Source organism: Manacus candei, unplaced genomic scaffold, assembly GCF_025592945.1.
Source record: "Manacus candei isolate 608988 ecotype Guabito, Panama unplaced genomic scaffold, ASM2559294v1 h1tg000026l, whole genome shotgun sequence".
Lineage (NCBI taxonomy): Eukaryota > Metazoa > Chordata > Aves > Passeriformes > Pipridae > Manacus > Manacus candei.
This window is the reverse complement of record NW_026138074.1, coordinates 4,022,885-4,048,641: the sequence shown is the minus strand read 5'-3', so window position 1 is coordinate 4,048,641 and position 25,757 is coordinate 4,022,885. Positions and strand designations below refer to the sequence as shown.

Genomic DNA, 25,757 nt, shown 5'->3' with positions numbered 1-25,757 from the left:
AAAAGGCAATCAGGGTGGGGGGGTTGGGGTAGTGGAAAAAAAATTACACTAACAAGAGATACAAACATGTTCCTCAATAATTACATCCAACTGTCTCTCAGTGCAGATTTGAATAATTCATGCATTAAAACTATCATCTCCCACAGGGAGAATTGTGATGGTCCAATTGTCACTGTGCTCTAGCAATGGATTCAGCTACCCCCAGCCACACCAAAAGGCTTATCTCAAAAGTGGAGCAAGCAAGGATGGACACCCAGAGAAACCTGAGCCATAAATCCATGCATCACTGACAGTCCCCCTGGCTTGGACCAGCACCCTGTTGGGTCGGGATGCAACACACCAACGTAAGAGGTGGCATTTCTCTCCCGGAGAGTGAACTCCTTTCATTTTCTCCCATGTTCTCCACATAACCTTGGTGAAATGTGCTTTTGTTTTGTTAAAAGCACCCGCAGATCCATTCACAACTAACGTAGGTGGAGAGGTGTTAAAATCTCACTCTCCCCGCAGGAGACTTACACTGTATACTATCTAAAACCACATGGCTCATCTGTACTCCTGTCCTCATCTCATGTACTTTTAGCACAAGGACTGCAGGTCCTTAGCTGGTGCCAGGGCAGGCAGGAAGATCTGAAGTGATAACGCAGCTGGCCAGGTCTCTCACACCCCCAGCTCCCTGCTGCAGGCAGCGCTGGAGGCAACCCGACTCGTTGGGTAGCTGCAGTCACTGCCCCGGCAGAAAGCTTCCAGGCAGTTGCCATAGCAGTGCCCCACCCTTGCCAGAGAGAACGATTTAAAGTCCGCAGTGGCTCTGGGCAGAAATTCCCTCTTCCAGCACCACATCTCTGTGGGAGCCTGTTATAGTAGCCTCCTCCCAACTGTTTAGGGACAGACAGGACAGTCTGGGTGACCATTGGGGATGAAGAAATCCATGCACTGCCCAGCCATGGGTAAGCTGGCAGGGAGTCAGTTTTAAAGAGGAAACTATGAAGTGTTTTGGGAGGAAGTGAGAGTGGTATTTGGGTAGAGGAAACTGAAGGAAAGAGGAGTGTATTAAGGTACCTTGATGCTCTGATGGATCTTCCCAGATCTCAGGTGATGAGAAAGGGCTGTTTGCTAGCCTCTTCTCCTCACTATTTTTTTTTCTCTTTTGAAACCACCCATGAGATTCCCCACCTTCTGACCTGGCATCTCTAATGTATGCTAACCTTTAAGGCCATCACATCTGCTGAAGATCAACAGAAGACACATCAACCAGAGACATCTTGCCTCCAGCCACTCCAGGAAAATAGGAGCTACATCAGCTCTGTTCTGTTGAGATCGTCCTTGGCCAGATGGATACATGCCTGTCACATCACTGCTTGCAGGATAGGCGAAGAGTGAGAGGGACTTGGAGGAGCCAGAGGCTGGCCCAGAGGGTCTGCACTCCTACCTGCAGGACTGCAGACAGGTGACATACCAAGCTTTTCTAGCTGTGACTCTACACCATGCATTGCTTTTCCTTCCTCTGCTTCAGCTCAGTCTCCAGCACAGACATACAGAAGCTCTGTCCCACAGCAGTGCCTCTTTTACTAATACTAAAAAAAAAATCCCAAAAACCACCACCTGAAAGTGTGAGGAAAACTGTGCTTCAAAAGATTTATTACATATATTTGTACATATTTTACATGAATGGAATGTTAAACATACAACCTAAAAATCAATAAAAAAATATTTTCATTCATGATTATGTACTGGCAAACCACTGAAAAGAGTACCTTAGAAGAACTTAAGTCAACTTGCAATCATACTGCTCAATTAAAAAAAACCCGAACAAAACAAACAAACATGTTTTACATTAAACATTGCAAATTACATTCCAATTTCTGCTCTGGGTAATGAAGGAAGATATCTTGTCCATTACCACTGCACATACGGGTGGCATTTCAGAAGCTAGCATGGAGTTCCCTCTAACTTGCTGTGGGCAGGGTTAGCTCTGTAGGAAGAGGCATATAAGAAAGGGAATGCACACTCTGCTCCCTACCAGCAGGCACCTGCCAAAGGCTAGGAAGAGCCAGAATGAGATTCACAATCAAGTGACAAGGTTAACCCTGGATCACCACTGTGTCAGTGTGACACTGGAGCTCTTAAACTTTGTTACAAGTAGATTTTAAGTAGTTCATTAAAGCATCCCCTCTACAGCTAAGTTAGCTCCCTTCTTCCTTGAAAGTAACAGTGTTTTGGCAATATCACTGGGGAGAATTCTTGACTGTATGGTAACGAATACTCCAGGCTTCATCTTAATATATACAAGTAGAGCACAGAATCAAGCTTTGATGTCTCTTCCTCTTAGCATTTCACACCTTGAGAGCTTGTGACCAGTCATGTTGAGAAGTGTTTACTACTAAATAGAAGAAATTAGCAATAAAAGGGACAGATTTGAGGGAAAACAAGAGGAACTGGATTCAGCAACAGATTATGTTCCTGCAATGTCGGGTTACTTACATTTGAAATTCTGCCAGAATCGAGCAAATCCTATTTATTGTTGCAAAATCTTTGCCAAAGCACACCCAAGGGCAAAAGTCTCTCAGACAAACACACATAGATTAAAAGCTGCCAGAAAGATCAGCTAGTGGGCTGGCTGCCTTCTACTTCTTGTACACTGGCAACTTATTAGATCAAAACCAGAATGAAGTCCAACCTTTTTCAGGTGCAGGATATTCCTACAGTAGTTTACCTGAGCAAGTCTTCAACAACTAATAATGCCCCACCGTGAGGTCATTTTACAGCTTATCCCATCATCAGCTCTGATGTAGTAATTGAGACATGACTTTACAGCAGCTTGGGAAGCTAGCCTACAATGTGTAGTACGATAACCAAATGCAATCTGAGAGTAAGGACTGGGTTGGATTTTTCAACCCCCAACAGGCTACAACATCTTCAACTTGATTTTACAAGCAGGTTAATTTATATAGAAACAGAAACATCAAGAATTTTACATTCAGGAAACAAATCCTGGACACAGTTCTGTCGTGACCTGCTCACACAGAATGTTTTGAATGACAAAAAGTTAAGCAGCACGAGTTGCATGAAAAAATCATATTTGGCTGGATTGTAGGAAACCCATAACAAGCCTCCCCTTCCAGTTACAACCTCTTACATTATGTTTGCTGATGCCAGTGGAAAGCCTGTCCAAAGACTGAGGGAATATGGCCTAAAATATAACGTGTCTTCAGCTAAGAAGAGAAGAAATTGATACTAAAATGATTTTTAAGCCTGGAAGGGTGGAAAGTAAATCATAAAATATAGCACTCATCAAAAAATGAGATAATCCTCCACTGGCAAAGGTGAGCTGGAAGATCCCATAGCAGCATTTCTGCATTCCCAGGTATATGGGAGTCTCTCAGCAGGAAACTCCCAGCAAAATTAGAAGATACAAAGCAATACCAAATTTGCATAAGAATGTTCTCTTTCAGTGTGGGAAAGCAGCTAAAATCCACAGAAATTCAGAGAGATCATGGCTTGTACCAATATGTTTTGCTGCTGTTTCTGTAGAGAGAATAGTAATATTCAACCACCAAGTTCCTTGCTTTTGGTGGAACACAGAAGAAATGGAGCAAGTTTCTGAAGCCCACACATGGAAAAGGCAGCATGCCAAAAGCATCCATAAGCACATCTTATGTATTAGACATTAACCATCCAGAAACACCAAATATCCACATTTCTGAATAAAAATTATCTTTCTCATATTTGTTGAGATTTTAGTCTTCTGGGAGTCCATTTTACCAGCTCTCCAGCCTTTCAGGAAAGACTTAAAAAGCCAATGCTCCTAACATTAGGAAGTAGGATGAATGTCTGAATCTTGACATTCAGTCATAAGCCCCCTTTACATCATAAAAGAGGGGGAGCAAGGAAAAAAACCAAGGTCAAAAGTACATACTCAAGTTTTTGTACATCACCTATATGTTGTCCCTTTCAAAATACCGCAGTACACTTAACCTTGAATATGACAGCTACCTTGACTACAAATAAGACCATCTGGTTTTGGCCTTATTCCTCCCAAAAATAAAATATCAAAAATTTGTGGTGTGCTTTGTATTTTTGCTTTTACATCCCACTGAACTCATCATTGAATCCACACGCTGAAAGAAAATTAGCTACTTCCTTTAAAAGGGAAGTGTTATTATAGATATACTGACTCATAAGAGATAGGACAAAGGGTGCCCTGTGCCAACAGTAGTGTGACTCTCTTGGTATTGTAGGGATATGGTTATATACAATTCAACTCACAGCCACCTCCACTATGAACTTCAAAACACAAGTTGCTACTGAAGAGACATGGGTATGTTACAAGTTCAGAAAAATCTCACATTTCAAGACAGTGTCGAGTCTACTCTTCCCCTGCTGGCAAGCAGCATGTTTATGGCAGACCTGAGTATGGGAATTATTTCACACCTTTACATACTTAGGGAAGATATAGGCCAGATGACAGAAAAATACTCTGAAACAGCACAGAATTGGCAATCTCAAGATATTTACAGGCAAAGAAGCATATCGCACCATAATATAAGTTATTGCTTCTTGTGGACAAGTGTGGTTTTCCTTGATCAAGACACAGGAATTGTTTGGTGGTTTATTTTCCCCTTCTGAAGCAGTGACTCAGCACCCCTGTGAGGATGTTTTCAAACTGAAGGTGTTGCCTAAGACTAGAGCTATGCCTACAGCATAGTCATCAGCCACTGATGGTGACAGAAAGCTTACCTAGGTGAGTTTCCACAGGTGTTTTCAAACCCAAGCATCACTGCCATGCTTCCAGGGTCATTCTAGGCTTGGTCTCTATTACAGGTTTTGATACAAGAAAACCCCCCATAGTCTTTCAGAAGAGATTCATGGATACCAAGAATGTCAAACTAAGGCTGACCTCACGTCAGTTCCTCAAATAATCCAAGGTATTGCTGCTCTACTGTGCTGATGGAAGTAGCGATGGACTCTTGCCTGCAAAACCACGCGCAGTGCATTGGCTTGTGGCATGCTTTTCTAACACTGTTCCTAAACATGGGACAACAGTGATAATGGCTGGGTCTTTAAATCAGCTACTACCACGAACTACCAAAACTGAGCTCAAGTTGTAAACAGATTCATGTTTATAATATTTACCTACTTAATCCCCAAGCCAAAGGCTATCTATGACCTCAGAGCCCAGGACATCAAAACACTTACCTACCCCTTTACATTGCTACAGGTTTCTGTAGGCATAAAGCCAACAGTAAACATTAAATCAATGCAAATGCAAAAGTTTTACTTTCAGAAGGTATCAGGAATTTAAAACATTGAAAAAGTGGGCCTGCAGGCAACACCACTATTTGAGTATAACAGGTGCTGTAATTCCTCATCCCCTCCCTCCCTTCCCCAAGATAATACAAGGCAACACAAATATTCTTGTTGAGAAAGGGCTCTTTACAGGGAACAACTGTACATTTGATGTGACTACGGAATTGAACGTGTGACAAAATGATTCTGCTCCCACTGAAAAAGAGAATACAACAGGGCCCCATAGTTACAGGTTCCGCTGAAACCAGTGATGCAAGCCCATAAATGTAGAAACTGCACTGGCAACTATGACAATTACCTAGTTTGGACTCCTTTAGATTTGCAGCATAACAAAGGCATTTTACAGAGCAACATTCAGGAGAAAATGTTATCCAGGGAAGAACTGCTCTTCAAGCAAGATGGGAGAGTTTAAGAACACGCACTGCACTTGTTCTCCAGATAGCAGCAGTTGCTCCTGTTCTTTGCCCTTTTTGATATGAATCACAGTAGCAACAGAGAGAAATGTGTACTTAAACAAAAAAAAGAAAACCAGAATTATTTATGTACAAGAAAAATGTTTGAAGTATTGTGCAACTTATTTTAACTATTGAAACTCACTATGAATGCTGTTGCTAATAAATATTCATAAACTCTTCCCTGTGCTGTGAAATTCAGAAACCACTACAATTAATTCTCAATATAAAAAGTATGCTTCTAAGCCCTGATATCTGTTCCAGTTTATTGTCTTTTTTTCTCTGTCTTCTTTTATTTTAACTGTGATACTTTACGGGAACTAATATTTATACACAGTTTTACTTGATGTACGCACCCAGAGACATCCTGTGTTTCGTGGAGCCTTGGTTATAACAATATAATACAGTAAAATAATAATAAATTAAACAAATGCAGATGCATTAAAAAAAAAAAATAACCAAAACAAACCACACTGTCAAATGCTGGTCTCCACATGAAGAGACCGAGGGTTTAGATGCAAAGTACTACAGATCCTGCCACCAAAAAAACATTCAAACAAGGAAACATGAACTTGTGCATGTTTTAAAAATTAAACACAAATCCCACCTCGATGTTCTCTCGCCTGTGCCTATAAAAACCTCTCGCTGTGCCCACATTTGCAGTTATTCATTTACACCTCAGGAGGCAGCCTGGAGATGAGAGTAGTACAATAAAATAATTACCTGAAACATCTTTAAAAAAATACCCGTTAAACAAATTACCTTAACTGGCAGCACTTAAAATTGGTAATTCTTTTCTTTTTCCTATTTTAAAAAAAGTTGCATAGCTGTAAGATTTTGCTTTGCTGCATTTTTTTTTTGTAGTTTTTACTCACAAGCAGTAAAAGAGATGTTTTAGTTACTTAAATAGCAATACAATGTGCAGATCTCAACAATCTCTATAGCTTGATCAATATAAATTAGTTACCTGTCTTGGTTTTACTCTTTGGACTGCATTGTGACAAAGGTTTAGTTACAAAATTTTGAAATATTCCTACGCAGAGCAGTTTATGTTTTCTGTTCTTGAAAAAAGTGAAGAACATAAAACCGGGTGTGAATTCAGTAAATTAAGGTCACACTATTAGAATTTATTTAGTTTGCCATTTACTATTCTTCAGCCAACGAGAAGGTGAAAACGTTCCCACTCAAATCTGGGGCCATCCTCCTGCAAGGGTCTCAGACAGCACGTATCGAACATCTCCGCTTCCACTCGAGGCAGTAGGAAACGTCCAATAACTCGCTTCTTCACAGAACCAGAAGTTAGGCTGAAATTAGGAACTTTGGCCTTCGATACAAAATAGCGTCAGTAATGTCTGTGGGGAGTCGATTGTTACAGGATGTGCAGCATTTTCAAAATCCCTGTATGTCCTTTGCATGAGTGTTTGGTATACTGAGCACTACTGGCAAGTAACTGGTGTCTGCAATGTTTTTTCCATGTCATTGTCCATCTTTGCCTTTTTCAGCCACAAAGAACTCTAAGTCTCAAGCCAGGCATGCTGTGTTCAGCAAGGGAACCTCACATCTCCTATGTTTTCTGATCAGTGGAAGCAGCTGTTGGAAAAGCAGAAGACAAAGTACCATCATTTCAGCTATTTCAGTACAGAACACACTCAAACAGCATGAGTACAACCACCGTGTTTTCCTTCCCTTTTTTCCTAAGCCCCTAGTTATCATCATCTCTGCTGTAAACAAAGCAAATAGAATTTAATATGAGGTTAGACACCCATGAGCATGTACAGAGACAAAGGCATTCATGAACAGCATGTAGGTTTCTGCCACAGTCAGTAGTTGGGGGCAATATAGGAAATGCATTTGTTTATTAATTTTGGCTAACATTGCCCTGAGATTAAAACAAATATCCCTGTAGCAGGATACCTTCCTTCAGGTTTTCTCTGCTACCCCTGCAACAAAGACTCATGAAGCAACATGAAATAAATGCACAAATAAATGCCAGTTTCCCTCAGAACAACAAAACCAAACCCTCAGACACCAGTTAGAATTTCAGATATCTCTATGTCTCTAAGAATTATGATGATTGTTAGTGTGTTTTGCAACGCTTAGGGGTTTAATGTAAGATAAAGTTTTTGAGCTAGTCAGCAAAAAGAATAAACCTATCCTTTAAAGTTTTGACACTGATTGCAGATCTGCAATCATTAAAACAAAACATAAGCTGGAAATACGTGAACCTCTGTGAGATGGGATGGATAGAAACAGGTCAACATTTTTTATTTATTTACATATTTTAAACATTCTGGAATGCATTAACATGAAAGCAGTTCTGAAAATATCTAGTTTTAACTTTTCCATATGATTCCAAAGCTTCGTGTCAGAAATAAATGCCAGTACTCATGAAACAATCCAAAATTACACAATTATATTATTTTGATTTTGTTTCATTTCCATGGAAAAATATTCTTTAGAAGTTAATGGTTAAAGCTTTAAATTGCCATTACTTGCCGCTTTCCAGTACTAAAACTGGAACACAATATTTCAGACCATACCATGGTAGGATGCAGAAACCTTTTACCTATATTGCAATACATGTCAATGCTTACTGATTAATATTACAGTTCTGAGACACAGTAGCAAATTCACAAATGAAAAAAAAATTAGCATAGAGTTACTCCAGATAATCAAGACATTTATTGTTGAAATGTACATGTCTAAAAATAAACATTACCTAAAAACATGAATCTTGTCTTAATCAGATGGATGCTCAGGGCAAGATCGATTTACTTCAAACCATTCATCTATGCAGCTGTTGGATACAAAACAAAAATGAAAACAATTGACATGAATATCAGAAACATTTAGCAGTAACATATGAATATAAATTGGTTTTGCGTAATTTCAATGACTAGTAGGATTTTATATTATACAAAGTGTATCATACACACCCATAATTGGAAAAATTAATAACCCCAAACCACAATAATATTTAGATATTAAACACTGTTGAAAAACTAAATTTCTTAAGTGTTAAAATTTTCTCAGGAAGCATTTTACGAGTTGCTATCCAGCTTTTTTACACAGGTTACTTCACTATTAACATTATCATTTTGCTGATATAATTTATTGACATTTTACTTCTCGTAGTTACAGACACTTGTGAAAACAAAATATGAAACAGGTTTAAAAAGCATTCCCCCTCCTCCCTGCCCACATCTATTAGCATTTGACAAAACAAGCACACTAAGCTCCTCAGCCATGATGTGCACTCCTTCCCCATACAGGTGATTTTGCAAGAATGATTTTGCAAGAATTATAGCAGGGAAAAATAACTTCAAATACATGGTGAACATGCAGAGAGATGTAATTTAAAAAACCTCTTTAGGGTTGCTGCTGTCGTTTCGTTGTTGTTTGTTTTTAAATGTAAAAAGCAACTAAGTTTTAAAGCTCCTTCAAGCGCCCCTTAAGGAGTTACCCAGTAAATGCAACCTTCTCATATTTTATATCCACCCCAAGGAATACTTGCCCTTTATGATATATGCAGAGGCAAGGCAGCCGTGCTATAGTATCTCCTTGCTGCAGCTCTTCCAGGCATATTGCACACTCCCCAGCATCTTTACTCAGCACATCCTCTGATGAAAGAGCACAAAGTGAAATGGTTAAAAAGCAGGCTACTACAGGCAAAATGTTCCTTATTCAGAACATCAAGGACAGCTACAGAAAAAGGTATTTCTTGTTCTGCAGAAAGTCCTGTCAAGGTAAAGTTAAGTGACACACCAGCTGATTCATGATTAGAGACCTCTTAGCAGCTCAATTTACAATATGGCTATGATGCTATTTCTTGCCTGAACAATACTGCCATAGCTCAAAATGAAGTCCTGTAGGAAGACACCCATATGGAGAAAAAGGGTACCCATAACCAACAGTCAGCATTCCTTTGGAGTTTATGCTGTGATGGCAGATCTATAACCCATCTCACAGGCTCTGAACCACACAGCCACAGTAGACAAACACTGTGTTTGCCAACCCCAAGAGGTGAACATCGGAGAAATTGGGTTCTGGATACAGGTGGTATGTAATGCCTCCAGGACTGCTTTGAGGATTCATGCTAAGTGGGTTTTTCTTAGCTGTACTTTCTTCCTTATGCTCAGTTTTCAACATGGAGGCTAAGCTCAAGCCTGAATGTAACATTTCTCTGGACAAGGCACTGTAGGTAAGTAACTAGATAAAATTGTTCCTAACTTCTAAACACTTAGTCTATCTTTTTTTTTTTTTTTTAACTCTCCTAACCCATCTGGCATTCTTTTACCAGCCTTGTTCATAATTTCACACCCTTCACCTCTTCTCACCATGTAGCAAGTTCTACATCCCATCCACCTTTTTCTCAGTGTAAAGTATCCAACTGTTAGCTGTAAGAATGGGAGATTTTCATCAGGGAAAGATCAGTGCTGTATGGTTCCAATGACCCTAAACTCCTGAAGACACTGAATTTTTTGCAGCATTATCAAGTCCCTTAACAAAGGAGGAAAAAGTAAGCTACTAGGAATGCAAAAGAGTTGGCTTTCGAAAAGAAATTTCTGGGAAAACATATCATTTTTAATAAAAACCTTCTCTCTTGGACACTTCTCTTAGCCAGAATGTGGGATGCAGAATTCAGTCTTAGTATGACACAAAACAGGAGATCACGTAAGGCCCTGTTTGCCAGAAGTAGATTAAAAGTCCCAGTTACACACATCCTCACACAGCCCACAGAGCACTCCCAACACGGGACCACATAGCAACCAAGCTGGCAATGCAGTCCCTGGCACAATTAGAAAGGTGCACACTTGGTAAAATAAAGCCCACGTGTTCAAGTTTCCACAGTTTCATGGGAAAAGGTTCCCCTTCTTTACCAAAAGCACCTAAAGCGACTGTTTATGGAGAATACCCGTTTCCAGGCATGACTGAGAAACCAGCACTCTATGCTGTTCTCTCCAGTGGCTCCAATACTCACCACTGGCTTTCCAAACACAGAAAATGACAGACAACTACAAAGCTATCATGGTAGCAAAAAAAATGAGAGGAAATTAGGTCTACATGGTTTCCATTAAATGACAGCAAGTTGTCTTGCAGGCGCTTGGGTTTCTAAAACAGTGCTTATTTCAGTCTCTGCTATATTAATTAGTTATGCTAAAAACACCATATAATGCCACCTTCCTGAGGAGTTGTGAAAAATATATAACATGAAGTGAACTGTTATAAAGAAGAATATTCAAAACAAAATAACGAAGAAAATTTAAAAAATGTATTTCAATGTGGTAACATTATTAGAAGGCATTGTATTAAAAAATTGCTTCTGTTGTTCTATCAGAAGCTCTAAGCTTCTGAGAACATTAGAGATACTTCAGAGACAAAGTAATTTAAAACAATACAAAAGATTTTAAGAACTCTGTCAACTTGCCCAGAAGAGGGTGCTTGGGATAAATACTTTCTTAAGGTTGTTTTTTGGTGGCTGTTGGGTTTTTTTGGTTGGTTTTGTTTTGTTTTTTAATAAAAAGATATTCCAATCTCTGACACCAGGAGGCACATACTCTCCAGACAGCATTGTCCTGCTACAGAGATATTAATCTTTGCCTGAGGCTCTCAGACACTACCCTCCTAGACCGCCTCTTTGCATAAGAACTTCGCCAAAAGTCCTATGGGTAGATCTGCTTTCTTCCCACAGTTAGGCTGCAGGAAGCAGCACCATTAATAATGCAAGCATGTATCATGTACACAAAGCATACTTAATAAAAGCAGGTTTTTTCCGTGGAGTCCCTTTATCAGATCAGCAACTCCTACCTAAAACAAAACGGCCCTAAGATACATCCAGTGTATTAAACCCCAGCCTTGCTCCCTCAGCACTCTTGAGAGGGAAGCATTTAGTCAAGCTTTGATAGCAGAAATTAAAAAGCTGTCTGATAAAAATACAGTTCATAAAATGAAGCACTCGTGTGAACTGCTTTCCCATCATTCTCTATTGTACACGTCTGGCTTATCCTGCGCTCCCCAGATTGCACAACACTCGGGTCTGAACTCCCGCTGAGCAATTTAACAATGTTCTGCACCTTTGGCTAACGTTAGGGCACCATGCCAACTTAAACATTTGTATCTCCCACCAGCCCTGGCGCAAGTGTCTGACACTCCTTTTATTTTCCCTCCAGTATTCCTGTACTCTCCCTCTTGCCAATACTGGCCCTACTGCCCAAGTCCCTGGCAAACAGCTTGCTGCCCTCCCTGGCTTCACCCCAGGCTTTCCGACTGGGATGAGCCACCAGGCACACACTGGGCTTTGCCTAGTCACGCCAGGGGGAGTTGGTATGAACGCTGATGACGGCTGGCATGGACTGGGCCTCAGAAACACGGTGGAGTTCTGCCACCCCTGCAAAAGAGATTTTGTTAACAGGTTTCAATGCTCCTCTTCCTCTGGAATAATGAGGAGTCAGCATTCCCTAGTTCTTATGTTAACCTTATTAATCCTGCTAGGCTCTTGTGCATAAATACTGAAGGAATGACTACCAAACACCCAACTGCTATAAATGTCCACATGTAACTTGGCACTACCTATTAGCAGACTCCAAATCCATGTAATTAAGCTCATAATTAATTACATATGTAGAGCAACGACAGCAAAATCAAATCTTTCATGGACCTATGACACTTTGGGTCTGCTACCTTTTGACCATTTTAGGTGATTCAGATCATCAGTTCAGATAAAGAAAGAGGAGTGAATAATCCTGTTAGACCTGGATCTGGTCAGAATTTGTTCTGTATTTATTTCACACTCCTGTATCAACACTGGTTTGTGTCAGATGGAAGTCAGTTTAAGGGCCATTTAACAATGACTCTTAAACATATCTGTTACAGAAAAATCTGTAAATCATTTTGCACAGAACCACTGCAGTCTGAACAGTTTTTTTGTTTTCATCTTTTCCTTCAGCGGAGTGATTCAGCAGCTACACATTATTTCTTCCTTTTTCTCTTAAAAAAACAAACCAACCAAACAAAAACCAAAAGAAAAACCAGTGAAACAGTTCAAAATTTCATCAATGTTATGATTAAAACATTTATATCAGTGTACTACCTAAATGGAAGTGGGAAGAGGAAACAAGCATTTTTCCATTTCACCCACATGTGGGTACATACACAAATACCACACCTCCACATCCATCTGCCTTGTACCAAATAGGAGATAAACACTCCTCCGCCTTCCCAGCTACTTGAACAAGTACACACTAGCCAAAAACTGGTGTCAAAGACGAAATCTGGCAAAAGAGCATAGTATTTCCCTCCTGAGTCTGCTCAAGTACTTCTCCCTCCCCTCCTCTATCTCTAGTTACTACTACTACTGTTTTAACTTCTGGTTGTCAGTGTTTTTTCCTCCTGAAATTCTGCTTTTACCTTCAGTGGAAAATAAATTCTACTCCACTCCTGCATTTATAGCAAAATAGGTAGTACTGAATTAAAATACAATCATCTTGGCAAATTTACACATACTTTAACAATTAAAAACTTTTTCTATAACTTTTGAAAATATGTCCAACAATTAAAAAAGCCATTAACTCAGCCATGGTTAGGATTATAGGCAATGTCTGTGATTAAATTGTCTTTAAACTGAGGACTGCAAAAGCACATGCAATACATACCTTATGGAATGAGTCATTAAAATCTGTGCTCCTGCTTTCTGTTTTTCCTTTTAAAACACAGATATAGCCCTAGGCTCAAGAAACACCAAGTCACAAATCATGGAGATGTTGACAGTATTTGGGGAGATATCACTTTATAGCTGCAGTATTTTATTTTTCTCTAGGTATTCATTGGAAACAGAAGACCAAGTTAGAAACATCTCCGACCTAATCAAATAAAATTTTTTTCAAAATACATGCATTTTTATTAAAATTTAAAACATTAAATGCCCATGGAAGCTGCCACCATAACTAGCTTAACAGTGAAGGGCACCACAGGAGTCCACCCCTTCGGGAATTCAACAGAAACCGAACTGAAACACCTTTGGAACAGTATCTTATCAGAACTAAAACTGGTAAAACAAAAGCCATAAGAGGTTAAAAAATATTGATGAAGTTTCATTAAATGGTACATATTACCATGTATCTGTTACACATTCATTAATTTTTGAAGCTGATTACTAAAAACTGTCTTAGTAAAGTACTAGAGACTGTCTTTGCTTGTTTTTAAATGGAGTATGTAGAGCTCAAGACTAATAGCCAACATGTTCACAAGTATAGCATAAATTCACCCATATTGCAGAATTTATTCTACATTTTTACTGATATCACAAGTAGTCAAGGAGAATCTGCATGTTCCACACGTATCCTACTATTCAGTAGCCAGCAAGCATGTGTGTATGTGATTAACACATTCTTGTTAGATGTCACTGACTTGATTTACTAAATCTTCCTGGCTTCTGCTGCATCTGTTTTTTTCCCCTCTCCATTTCTTTCCAGCCATCTCCTACTACACTTTCCTCCTCTTCACACTCATTTCCCCCAAAATATCACTGTCTCGAGACCCATATTTTCTACCACTCCTCCTATTCTCCAACATCTTATTTAACTTACTGTTGTAATGCAACCACTGGAGAAAGGAGAAAGAATAATATTATTAGCTATTATCTGATGGACAGCCTTCTTGTACAGGGTTAATATCCTTGGAGAAGTAGACAATGGAATGGAAGGAAAACTGTTATGCAGGATGTTTCTTTCATGTAGCTCAGTAGCTGTCTTTGCAAACCAGTATTGGCTGCAAGCAAATGCTGCTTTTCCAGTCCATCCTAAGCACTAGGAGAGCAAGCAACTTCTTTGACATTCCAACTGTCTTTCAGAATTCTGACTGCCACAAGAGGAACACTCTTGATTCGCTAGGGGTCATTCTTGGATGACCAGGTCAGCCATCCGCTGCTGCTCAAAAGTTGAGGCAGATAAACACTGAAGGAGAGCTGATTCTTTAGTGCTCAGAGCTCTCAATAGCAGGAAAAAGATCATGCAGTTGTCACTGCAGATGCTTATTTTGCCACTCAGCTTTCCCAGCTACAGTGTCAGTCAGTAGACCAAGCAAGGTAGAGCTAAAGCCATCGGCTTGGTTCACCAAGGAAGATTGTACCTTCACAGGCAGAAGTTAAACTTGCACTGCCCTCAGCAAGGAACACACCTTCTGAAGAAGCAGTGGATTTCTGACTAAAAACATTTCTTGTTGTTCTAATACAAGCCAGCTCCTCTAAATTAGATGTAAAAGGGAAGATTTTCAACATCTAGTGTTTTCACTTGTACCACAGTTAAGCAGTTTTCAGGATTCACAACACCACAAAGTTGAGTATTCAGCTGTCCTGAATAACTTCAATCCAAATTCTCTTTTATGCTGCTGAAAAAAAACTAACACCATTGTGCTAATCAAACAAGCACAGGTTGCAACTTTTTGTGCGCTCCTGAGAGGCACAATAACACCATTTCATGACTCATGTGGTAATACATAGAATTTAAGCAAGCCAAAAACATCTTTCCCACCACAATACACAAAAACTTAACATCTGTAAAACAAACTAGTCAGCTACAACAAATGTGACACTTCATCAAATACTGACAAAGCATTTGATGAATTGTTGGTGATGATGTTGTTTGGCATCTCACTCTTCACCCCTTGTCACATGGTAGCCTGTTACAATTTCCTACTCAAGAGTCCAAGCGTTACCCTTGTTCTCCCCTTCCCTCTCACCTTGCTCAGAGTTGGTTCAAGACTGAGAAAGCTATATACAAACAGACACCCATCATGAAAGACTTCCTGTGCAAAGGTTGCCTACAGTCTTTGGTTCTCCCTCTTCTTAAAACACAAAAGCAAAGGGGAGGAAGTACACAGCAAAGTGAAAGTCGCACAAGAAAAATATTTACAGAATAAGACCTAAGAGGCAACACTTGTATCACAACACCAGGCTGAGCTAGAAGGAAGTGGCTGCAGAAGTGTAACTGTTTCTCAGATAACCCACATTTGAAGAACTGGATTCAGATTTTCATGGGACATTCTCAGCTTTCAGCAGCGAATTCTGAGAAACAGCTAGAGACTTCCTGTTCACAGATAATGATCAGGTGTATGGTGGAAAAAAGCACTCATTTCTTGTCGAATAAAGACAGAAACTGACATAGTAGTGACAGAAATACATTTCAGGGAGCAGGATTAGTATAAAACAGTCTAGTTTACAAATGCATCCAGGTAGCTAATTAATATAGAGGGGAGAAGGATTTGTGCACTGAGGAAAACAGTTCTTTCACAAAGAAGTTTTGCTTCAGTGGCCACAATGGAAATCTATCTGCAACTGTATGATACATAGAGTCAATACAAGCTACAGTTCAGGGGGGAGGGGAATAGAAAATTAAACCCCAAGTTTAAATAACACAGCTTTAATACAATGTCCAATTAAGATACCTTGGTCTTAGACAAAGCCATGTTTGCATCCCAGGACTCGCAGTGAAAAGCTAGGCTTTGAAAAAAGGCCAGGTAGTCAGTGAAATAAAACTCCTTGCTTCCAAGCAACAACATCCACAGCCACTCCTATGCTGTTTGGATCAGTGTAACAGCTTTCTCAGTCCATATTTGTACTGCTGGTTGAAAGTGTTGGGGTGAATTAGGTATTCATACAAGATAAATTTTATCAGCCCAATTAGACATGAAACATCTTTGTGCTCCTGTCTTGAGATTTATTGCCAGGGTGTCTATACATTTCCACAGTGATTCAAGATTTGCTCTCAGTACAGTTATCTGATTGACTCTGAAACTTCTGCTTAAGCTACAGTCTTTCCAACTTCTGTTACTAGGTTTGCTTGCAGTTTGAGATGCCCTTAGACATTAAATCTTTTCAAGATAGCTAAACAACTTTCTCCTGTTGCACTGACTTCTAAAGATAAGTTTCATCCATCACATTTGTAAGTACCATGTCCTTAAATTGTCAAGTTTTAGTCTAGATACAGGCCAAAGAGCTGCACCTGTTCATAAATTAACCACAAATAAATAGTCTTGTCCTCCAGAACATGATGCAAAGACACTGTGTGTCAGCCTTACCCATTCCGTACTAAGTCCCCATTCCAACTGAACTGATGTATATTTGTGTTTTGAATGACCCAAGGGATACCCTGTTCTTGAATAGTCTTCCTTGGCATGCTGTGTTTTGTTCCTCCTCTCCCTTCGGAAACATTACTCCTAGGAAATGATAACACCTCTAAATACTGTCTCATCAGGAGGCAACTGGGAGAAAAAGTCTTGAATGCAGCAGTACCAAACTAGTGCTCCACCGTGAAACTCCATCACGAATGGTGTACCCCAACACGTGCTTTCTGAAAGAAAGCTGCTTATTGCAACACATGGAATAAAGAAGCTGTCTTCAGGTTGTTTTCTTGATTTTTCATCATTATTACATGACCTCTCAGGTTATCGGGAATTAATCTTGAATGTCAGGAGTTAAAAGCAGCATGTAAAGGGGCAAACCCACAAGAAACAAAACAGCAGCAAAATAAGATACCTTAGGAAACAGCGTAAGAAAGTATCACTTGGGGAATGCGTACTCCTTGGCTCCATCAGGTAAGAATGATTTACACTTCTCAAGGCTGAGTTTACCATCAAAGAGGATCTTACACCACAAATATGCTACAAAAGGAGGAGTGGTTGATTAAATGGCCAGAGGCAACCAGCATGTATTGCTGACAAAGAGTTTGCTTCTTACAGGGAGCTGGAGAGAGCTTGGATGAAGGAAACTCACAGAAGCAGGCAAGAAGGAATACCAGTGTTTGATCCAAACACACAGATCTTTTTTCATTTGGGTGTTTTTCCCACTCTTGAAATTAAAGACCCAAATACTCATTATATTACTGGGATAGTAATAACATGTAGGTAGCTACTTGTTAGTACAAGAAATACTATATCTCTCTGCTTGCTAGAATAAATTATATCATTTTTGTTCTTCGTGGTGTAAAACAAAGCAAAACATTTAAGCACTACTTATATGTGCTTGCCAATCCGTACCAGTACTAAGAAACTATGATAGGTGAAAAATCAATTTAGACCTGCTGAAAATTTGCGATTGTAATCCAGAGATCCATTTCAGAGGTGGTTGAACAATACAGCTTCCCCTTGAGCAATGGCCAGAGATTAGGTCCTGTCACCAAGCAGGGTACATTCAAGAGAAATGAGAGGCCTGAAGTCCAGCTTGGTTTGCACAGCAGATAATTTCTTTATCAAAAGTTAAAAAAAACCAAAACAACAAAAAATAAACCAAAACCCCATACCACACCAAAACTAAACAAACAAACCAAACAAAAAAACACAAACAAACACAAAACCATCAGCCACACCACAACCAGTCAAGCATATAACCCCAAGAATATTTACCTATAGTAACTTCTTACGGTAGTATGGGAATCTGTGTTAATGATTTCATCAGGAAAAGATCCCTCTGTGGTCACGAGGAGAGTGAAGAATTCCTTTCATACTGTGCAGAGACATATCTCTTCCAATAGCTTTACAATTGGAAGGAAGACTTAACTAAGATGTGTAAGTCTGTTAAAAGGAGCAACTTTTCCAAATCACAACTAGATGCTACTGCCAACAGCATTCATAAAAACTGGGCAAGCAAGGCAGAGTGGGGCTGTGGCAAAGTACAACCGAAAATGAGTGTCTCTGATCAAGCTGAAGGAAAGATCTAAATTGGATAAGATCTTGCAATTGCAAGATGTGGATGTGGCTGTTCAAAAAGATCCCCACTGAGGTTAGGAAATACCTTTTGCTTTGTCAGCTTTTTTAAGTGGTTAAATTTATTTTATCCCTAACACGAAAGGAAACCAAAAAGATTGCAGAACACAGTTTTTCCAAATGGCAAGTCTTCAACCATTCACCATCACTGAAACTACAGTCAGAAGCCAGAGAAATTGCTTTGCAATGATTTTCAATTAAGAAGTTTCATTCTTTGTGGTCTGCAATGAACCAGGAGTGTGATGGGGACATGCTGGCCTAATGAAATCTGTGAGAACTCTCATCTGACAGAAGGCAGATGAAGGAAGCCCATTAGAAAACTTCACAGAAGGAAAGGATAGGGCAGAGAGGGAATGAAGAGAAGCAGCTCAGATCAAGTTAGCTATTCTATTACTCTGGGCAACATTGGTTACTTTAACAGTGACTTGTTTTGAAGTTGGATGAAGGATTTGATTCCATGTTTTGTTCACTTTGTCCTTTTTCAGGTTCCTATTCCAGGCTTCCTACAGGTGCCCTGAGCACAATGAGTTTTGCCAAATCTTTTTTCCAGTCTTTTAACACTGGCCAAGTAACTGACTCATTTCTTTGCAAGCTTGCAGAGGAGTTTAGTTTGATCTGATGCAAAATGAACGCATAGGGAGCACCACTAAGGAAGATGGCATGAAAGATGAAACTATGAGCCTAAGGTCGAAACAGGAGGAAGGGAGAAAAAACAGTTGTGTGTGACTAAGACAGTATCCTTAGGGAAGATATGATGTATTACTGAGCAACACACAACGAAAACACTGCTGCCAAAACTCAGCGTGCATAAAGTCTGGCTTATTAACCCCACTGCCAGGTGCTAGGCCTACAGGGTGCTTTTCCCAGCAGGCTCAAGACCAGCCTTCTCCAAGTTAAAACTGAATGTCTGGTGTTAACATGTATACACGGGACAGGGATATAAATCACTGCATAATTTTTACTTGTCTGTCTTTAGCGTTCTCAGCAGACAGACTGCTTTTTCCAAGCTATTCCTATTTTAAATGCAATTATCCTTGTGATATAGATGGAATGCAAAACATGTCTGAATGCAAAGGGTTCTGATAACATCAAATAATGAGTCAGAGTTTTCAAAGCTATCTCCATTTTTCTTCTCTACACTAACCCATTATCCACTATTATAATTTATTCCAGCAAGCACTGAGATACAGAATTTCTGGTGCTAACATATACCTACAGGTTATTACTATACCAGTAAGATGCTGAGTATATGGGTCTTTAATTGCAAGAGGAGGAAAAAAAACCCACCAAAAAAACAAACTACCCATAAGCTTTCCTTTAAATTTTAAAGCAATTAATTGAAATACAAGACACCTATATAATTTCAACAGTATTCAGCAACTATGATCATTCACAAATAATAACACAAAAAGATTAACAAGGGAGATGTGTTTACGAAAACAAAAGTCCCCAAAGACAATTGTCCAGTATTTGTTCCAAGTTATATGCCCACAATCTGGCAGTATAGTTCCACAACCATATTGAAGTTATATTTTTCTCCTATTTTTTTTCAATTTACAGGTTAGCAAAACAATTGGATGCCATTATAACAACAAAGTATTTCAGGTAATAAAGCCATAGATTAAAATAGACTTCCTTGGAACTGGGGAGAGAAAAAAAAAAGGTAAGTGTTAATCAAACAATTGATTAACACTTTGATTAACAATTGATTCCCTCCATCTCTTGATTCCAAATAAATAAACATTATTTATGGGCTAAAAATTATCAAAGAATACTACATTATTGCTTAGCTACACAGAGGCTATCCAATACCTAACATTACATGAAGACTATCTAATGAAACTTCACACAAGGAAGGAGGGCACGAGGAACATGGTCAAAATGATGAAAATTTGACATGGTTTTAAATTACAGATAGCTGTTAGTGCAGTGTTAAAATGGAAGTTGATATTTTTATGAGGAAACTTTAATAAGGTTTCCTAAGTGTTAACATAGTTCAGCACTAAATCTAGTGCTGAACGTACAGCTGAAACATAAGAATAAAGTTTCTTATGTTTCAGCTGTATGTTAAAACTTGGGGTTATTTCTGTAGCCAAGCAAATCTGTAGCCACGTGAGACAAAGTTAAGCAAACTTCGAGGAGCAAGGAGGTTCCTCCAGGGAGGCTACAACAGGCAAGTCTAGTATTTTGTACCTGTGTCAGTAGGCAATTTAGAGCCTGGTCTAGAATCACTGGATTTTGCTAAAAATACTAGAAATGGGTAATCTTTTCCCCTGTGTAAGCAGTAATAATAATCCCCAGTTTAGAAGTAAGAGTACTCCACCACAGTAACAATGTTTTCCCCCAGGTTGTTTCTGAAGCTAGGCTTGTTTTATCACTGAAATTCCCTGCAAAAGCTGGATGGACTTCTTTTCTACATTGAAGGGTTGAGTCTGCAACTCAGAAGCACAGACTATTTAAATAATCTGAAGGTAGTTGGTTTCAAAGTAAGATTTTAATATGAAGAAAAAAATAAACTACAAATGACATTTCAGGCAATACTTGCAAATTGATCTGCCCTCGGGGTAGTTTCTGAGCAAGAAGAGTGCCCCTTATTCTTTTGTATTTCTTTAGGGAAAAAAAAATCCTGGTCTGCAAACAATCTGTACTAGTCCCTGTAAAGCAGTGAGGAATTTAGGGAAGAAAACACCGTGAAATTCCTGCACAGATCACTCAGTCTCAATGAGATATAGTTTGGTAATAATGTTTTAAAACATAATGAATTCAAGTACTTTGATTTAAAAATCCAGCCAATGAAATCCATTCTCTAAGATTAGAAAAGGGGTATTTTCAAGGTTTTGTCTCCACAGAGCAACTTTAAAAAAAAAAAAAAAAAAAAGAAAAAGAAAAAAGAAAAAGAAGGCAGGTTGTTGCTAGCAAATGAGTAAAATCTTAAGGTTTTAGAGGTATCAGCTTTAAAGACTGCAGAATTACCATACAAAACTAGGAACGTTATTTCCCTTGGAGCTAAGTTCCCAGCAGTCACAAGACTGCAGCAGTTGCAGACACGATTTATGACATCCTCTGAATGACCTCTCAGAGCTAAAGACTGATTAAGTGTAAGGCATGGAAGGTAGCTCCTGTCTGCCCGCATCACATGATGCGGAGTCACGGCACAGCAGGACCGTCCCTCGGCTCTCTGCTGCAGGCAGCACTGCGCAGGCATTATGTAAGAGAAACACGGTGACACAGCGCAGAGGATCGGCTCCCCCGATCTCAATCGCTCCCCGTGTCACCCGCAGGTGTTCTTTGTGGCACTGGTTCACAGGTGTGGCTGTAATTTTCTAGGACAACAATTGTCATTTGACTTGAGCAGCACTGTCAGCACAGCGGAAAGACAACGGCAATATCTGAGGTTAAGGAGTAGCTTATAAGCAAAAGAAACAACTTGAGCTATTCAGCACATGAATGATGCCACTTTATTTATTTCAGAAACAAGTAGGGTTGTTCTATAGCTGTCAAAAGCTTTACTGTATTTATCCAGTGCTGCATATAAAATATGCCCGTGACACAGGTACGTATTTATATAAAGGTGATTCCAGTGTACTGAGAAAAAAAATTATTGTCCCACTCTCCAGAATGAGGTGACATTGCCGCTATTTTGGCCATGGTTTTGTCACAGGAAGTTCAGTCTAGCAGATTTAGGCCTGGCTCAAGGGAAAGTATGCAGAGAATCACCCAACCAAATATCCTTCTCTTCAAAGGTTCATTAAAGAGTAAGTCACACGCACAGCAAATCAGAGAAAATTTTAAGATATTAATAGGTGTGATCTCTGCAGTGTGTCCTTCTCAGCAGGATACAAGCATGTCAACTTTACTTCATTACAGAGAGAAAATGCAGCATAACCTATGTAGCATCTCCAACCTGAACCATGAAAGTGAGCTGTCATACCTTCTTTACAAATCTATACCTCCCTTTCTCTTGTGTGAAAATTAAAATAATAAACAATATTGATACCTCAACCACCCCCACTAAACCTCTGAGATTTTATTTTATCATGATAAATGGGGCAATTTGCAGTTCTGGGAACTGCTGCTCCAGACAGACAAAGCACTTCCCTCTCAGTTACACTGTGTTCCCGTTTCATGAGCTTTCTTCACAGCCACACCATTACAAACACACAGCTTACTTTCCTGACTCCATAGAAAAGAGTGTGGAGGAAAGAGACGAGACTATGGCCTCTAAAAGTGCTGCAGCTCCACACTACCACAGACTGACCCAATTCATCCAGTGACTGAGGCTGAAATGGGGTCACTGAAGCAGGTCCTACCCCTTTTAGGAGGCAGGCACAAATTGAAATGGAGTGTGGTTTTTAGTGACATCTGTCAGCATTACTCTTTCAAATGAACAACCTCCCTTCACAAAAAGCTGAACCATAACAGGCTGCTTTTGCAGTGATGCTCTTTTGAGAGGCACCACAAACTGTTGAAGGAGAGATGTGTGGGATGGTGGGACAAAAATACAGCTTTACTGAACAAAGGGAGGAAGAACTACAGTTTGACATTGCTCCTCTTGGCAGTCTGGTTTGGACAAGTAGCTATCCATGGCATACACTGGTGAACACAAGTGAAAGTTTCCTCTTTGTTCAAACATTACCAACAATTCCCAAAGGGATAAAGTATAAACCAGTCAATATATTTTAATCAAGGTCTTCAAACACAATTTTCCTCCTTAAAATGACAATTCCCTCCTTAAATATAACAATGATGTACATGACAAGCTATGAAAGTTTGGGCTGATATTATATCCGTTCACAGAAGAACAGCTGTGCAAATGTCTGAGATGAAAATTTTATTTGTTATAGTAATGTTCTACTGTCACCACATTAAACAAAATCTCAAAGTTAAAACAGCCCTACATAATTTCAAGAACTACTGAAGAAAACAGTTTTAAAGCATTAGGGACACTGAATGAACCTCCTACATACTCTAGAGGATGTTCAGGAGTACATAAGATCAAAACAAAGAGTAAATATCACTATTTTAATTGCAAGCACAGGATAAGTTTTTTTTTTACATGTTCTGTTAAACTATCTTTTAAAGGTTCTTCCCCTGCATCCCTGAGGACAGAGCACAGAACTACATAAGGCAGAGCAAGAAGCTAGAAACTTCTGAAGAATCTTGTTAAACTTTAAAAATGGGAGAGTTGAGAAATTCTATGGAGAATTTTACACCTTGGATAAAGTGGAAAGAACTGGTCTGCCTTAGTATTATTTTGTACTGCTCTGCTGAAAGTCTAGTCCTATTAAAGGATGAAGACAAAGAGGAAGGCTTAAGCTTTTCCAGGCAGACTGGCAAGATGCCCTTTTGCAAGGTCTTTCAGGGTATGATCTCAGGAACCCTGGAAGAGAAGTGAATTTGAGGTTAGTAATTCCCTTCATTCCAGATTGAAGTTTTGAGTGCATCAATCAAAATAGTTGAGAGCATCATCCCTGCAGAGTAAAATACTCTTGGGTGCACAGAAGTGACCTAGGAAATCAAGTCACTGCAGTCACTGGGCAGGACTACCAGAATAATGTATTTTGGTGGTTCAAACATCAGATTAAGGTGCAATATTTTAATTTTGTTCTACTGAGCAATATAAATTCATCAAGTTCTGGCATAAGTATCTTGCCCCAAAGATGTTGAAACAGACAGCAATCAATAAAGCTTATAACTTGTGTTAGAAATAAATTAGGTCAGCCCCATTCACAAAGAACATTTCCAAAATATTTTTATTTAGTCCCTCAAGTGACTCATGCCAGTCTTTAAGTCTCTACTTTTGATCAAAATGCAAATGTTATGGCTGCCATTTCGATGTTGACAACTTCTCTACCAGGATTACTGCTTACACAGATTCCAGCTCAAGATTCTGACACTTGCTCACAGACAGGCCTCGGCATGTGGCAGTCCCAGCAAGAAATGCTTTCCTCACAAGATACAACCCAATACCTCAAACTGGTTTAGAATAAACAGTGTATTTAAATCATGACAAAACCCTTTGCATCCTTGCTAATCTGAATGAGTTGCAGTGCTGTGGCCCAGGTCAATTTGAATTCACTTAGATGGCATGGGAATTCTTGGATAGTTGTGCATGGTATTAGATCAAACACCCCAGAAAGCAAAGTACATGGCCAGATAGGAAGAGCACCCAGAGTTCTGCTCATGTTTTTCCTTCTGGTACACCTATCTGTCTGTAGGTACACCTACAGACAGAATACAGGCAATATTCTGTCTGTAACAGTTTTCCACATACTAATTCTTGATTTCAAAGAAATTGGATAAACTCCTAATATAAAATTATATCTGTAATCCCTGCTATCTGTGATGTCTGATCTCCTGCTCATTTTTAGTATGATAGGTCTAAAAGAATTCACTTGTTGGAATTTAAAAAGAAAAATTACAAAGTCCTTACTTCAAGTAAGGAAAAAATCTCCAGCAGTTCATGCACTGGGTGTCTCAACATTCTTCCTCTTTGAATTACACTAGTAAAAGCTTTTCCCCTCAAAATGAACCTCAGTAAATATGTTGGCCAACAGTCAGACCCACTGCCACATGTGAATTAAATGCAGAACGGTCTGAGTGAAAGCAACACTGATGTCAAAGCAGCACCACCCCTGAGCAAGCGGCTTTGAGGAGATCGGCTTAGAAAGTTTCCAGTAGAACACCATTCCAACAGAAAGTGCTGACTTGATGAAACCCAAAATATTCCACAGGAATGTGCTAATTCAATCAAAACTTTTGAAAGAGGACAGGCCGGCTCGCCAAGCCAGCCAACCAGTCTAGTGAGCTGACTGGCTCTCCCCAGCTCTCTGGGGTCACTGGCTTCCCCATCTGGCCAGGTGCCAGGCTGCTAGTCCCTGCTCTCAGAGGGGCCCTTTAATAATAACAAAAATAATATTGTCTTGCAAAGTGTTCTGTGAAACAAACAAAGGAATTTTAAAATGAAAATCAGAATTATTTCAGAACGAACTGCAAGGTTTCTTCAGAAGGAATTGGGTTCATTTGTTGCAAAGCATCTAAAAATGATGCCTCTAAAGTCACAAGTCTCTCAGGCGTCTTCTCAATTTTTTATAGAACACTTTCCAGTGAAAAAAGAATCAATACTGTAACAACACAAAATGCACAACAATTATATCCAAAACCTAAACTTCACCAGATAGCTCTAATCATCAGCAAGGAATCAAAGGCATGTTGCTTCCAAAGCACTGAGTAAATTCACAT

General features: G+C 39.4%; 1 protein-coding gene across 2 annotated transcripts in view; it reads right to left on the bottom strand.

Annotated features, from left to right (window-relative positions):
• Positions 1 to 1,621: 1,621 nt before the first annotated feature.
• Positions 1,622 to 25,757, bottom strand: part of ZNRF2 (zinc and ring finger 2) — a 59,904-nt gene continuing 35,768 nt past the window's right edge. Inside the window, exons 3-6 of one of the 2 annotated variants that reach the window (XR_007904759.1) lie at positions 9,274 to 9,379; positions 8,479 to 8,556; positions 4,768 to 7,349; positions 1,622 to 4,737 (exon numbers count right to left, since the gene is read on the bottom strand). Coding sequence is in view for 1 of the 2 variants with exons in the window: in XM_051789048.1 (XP_051645008.1) it covers positions 8,499 to 8,556; positions 9,274 to 9,379 (164 nt within the window). In the remaining variant the exon portion in view is untranslated. Of the gene's footprint in view, positions 7,350 to 8,478; positions 8,557 to 9,273; positions 9,380 to 25,757 lie in introns of both variants that reach the window. The other variant, XM_051789048.1, reaches the window with a different exon arrangement.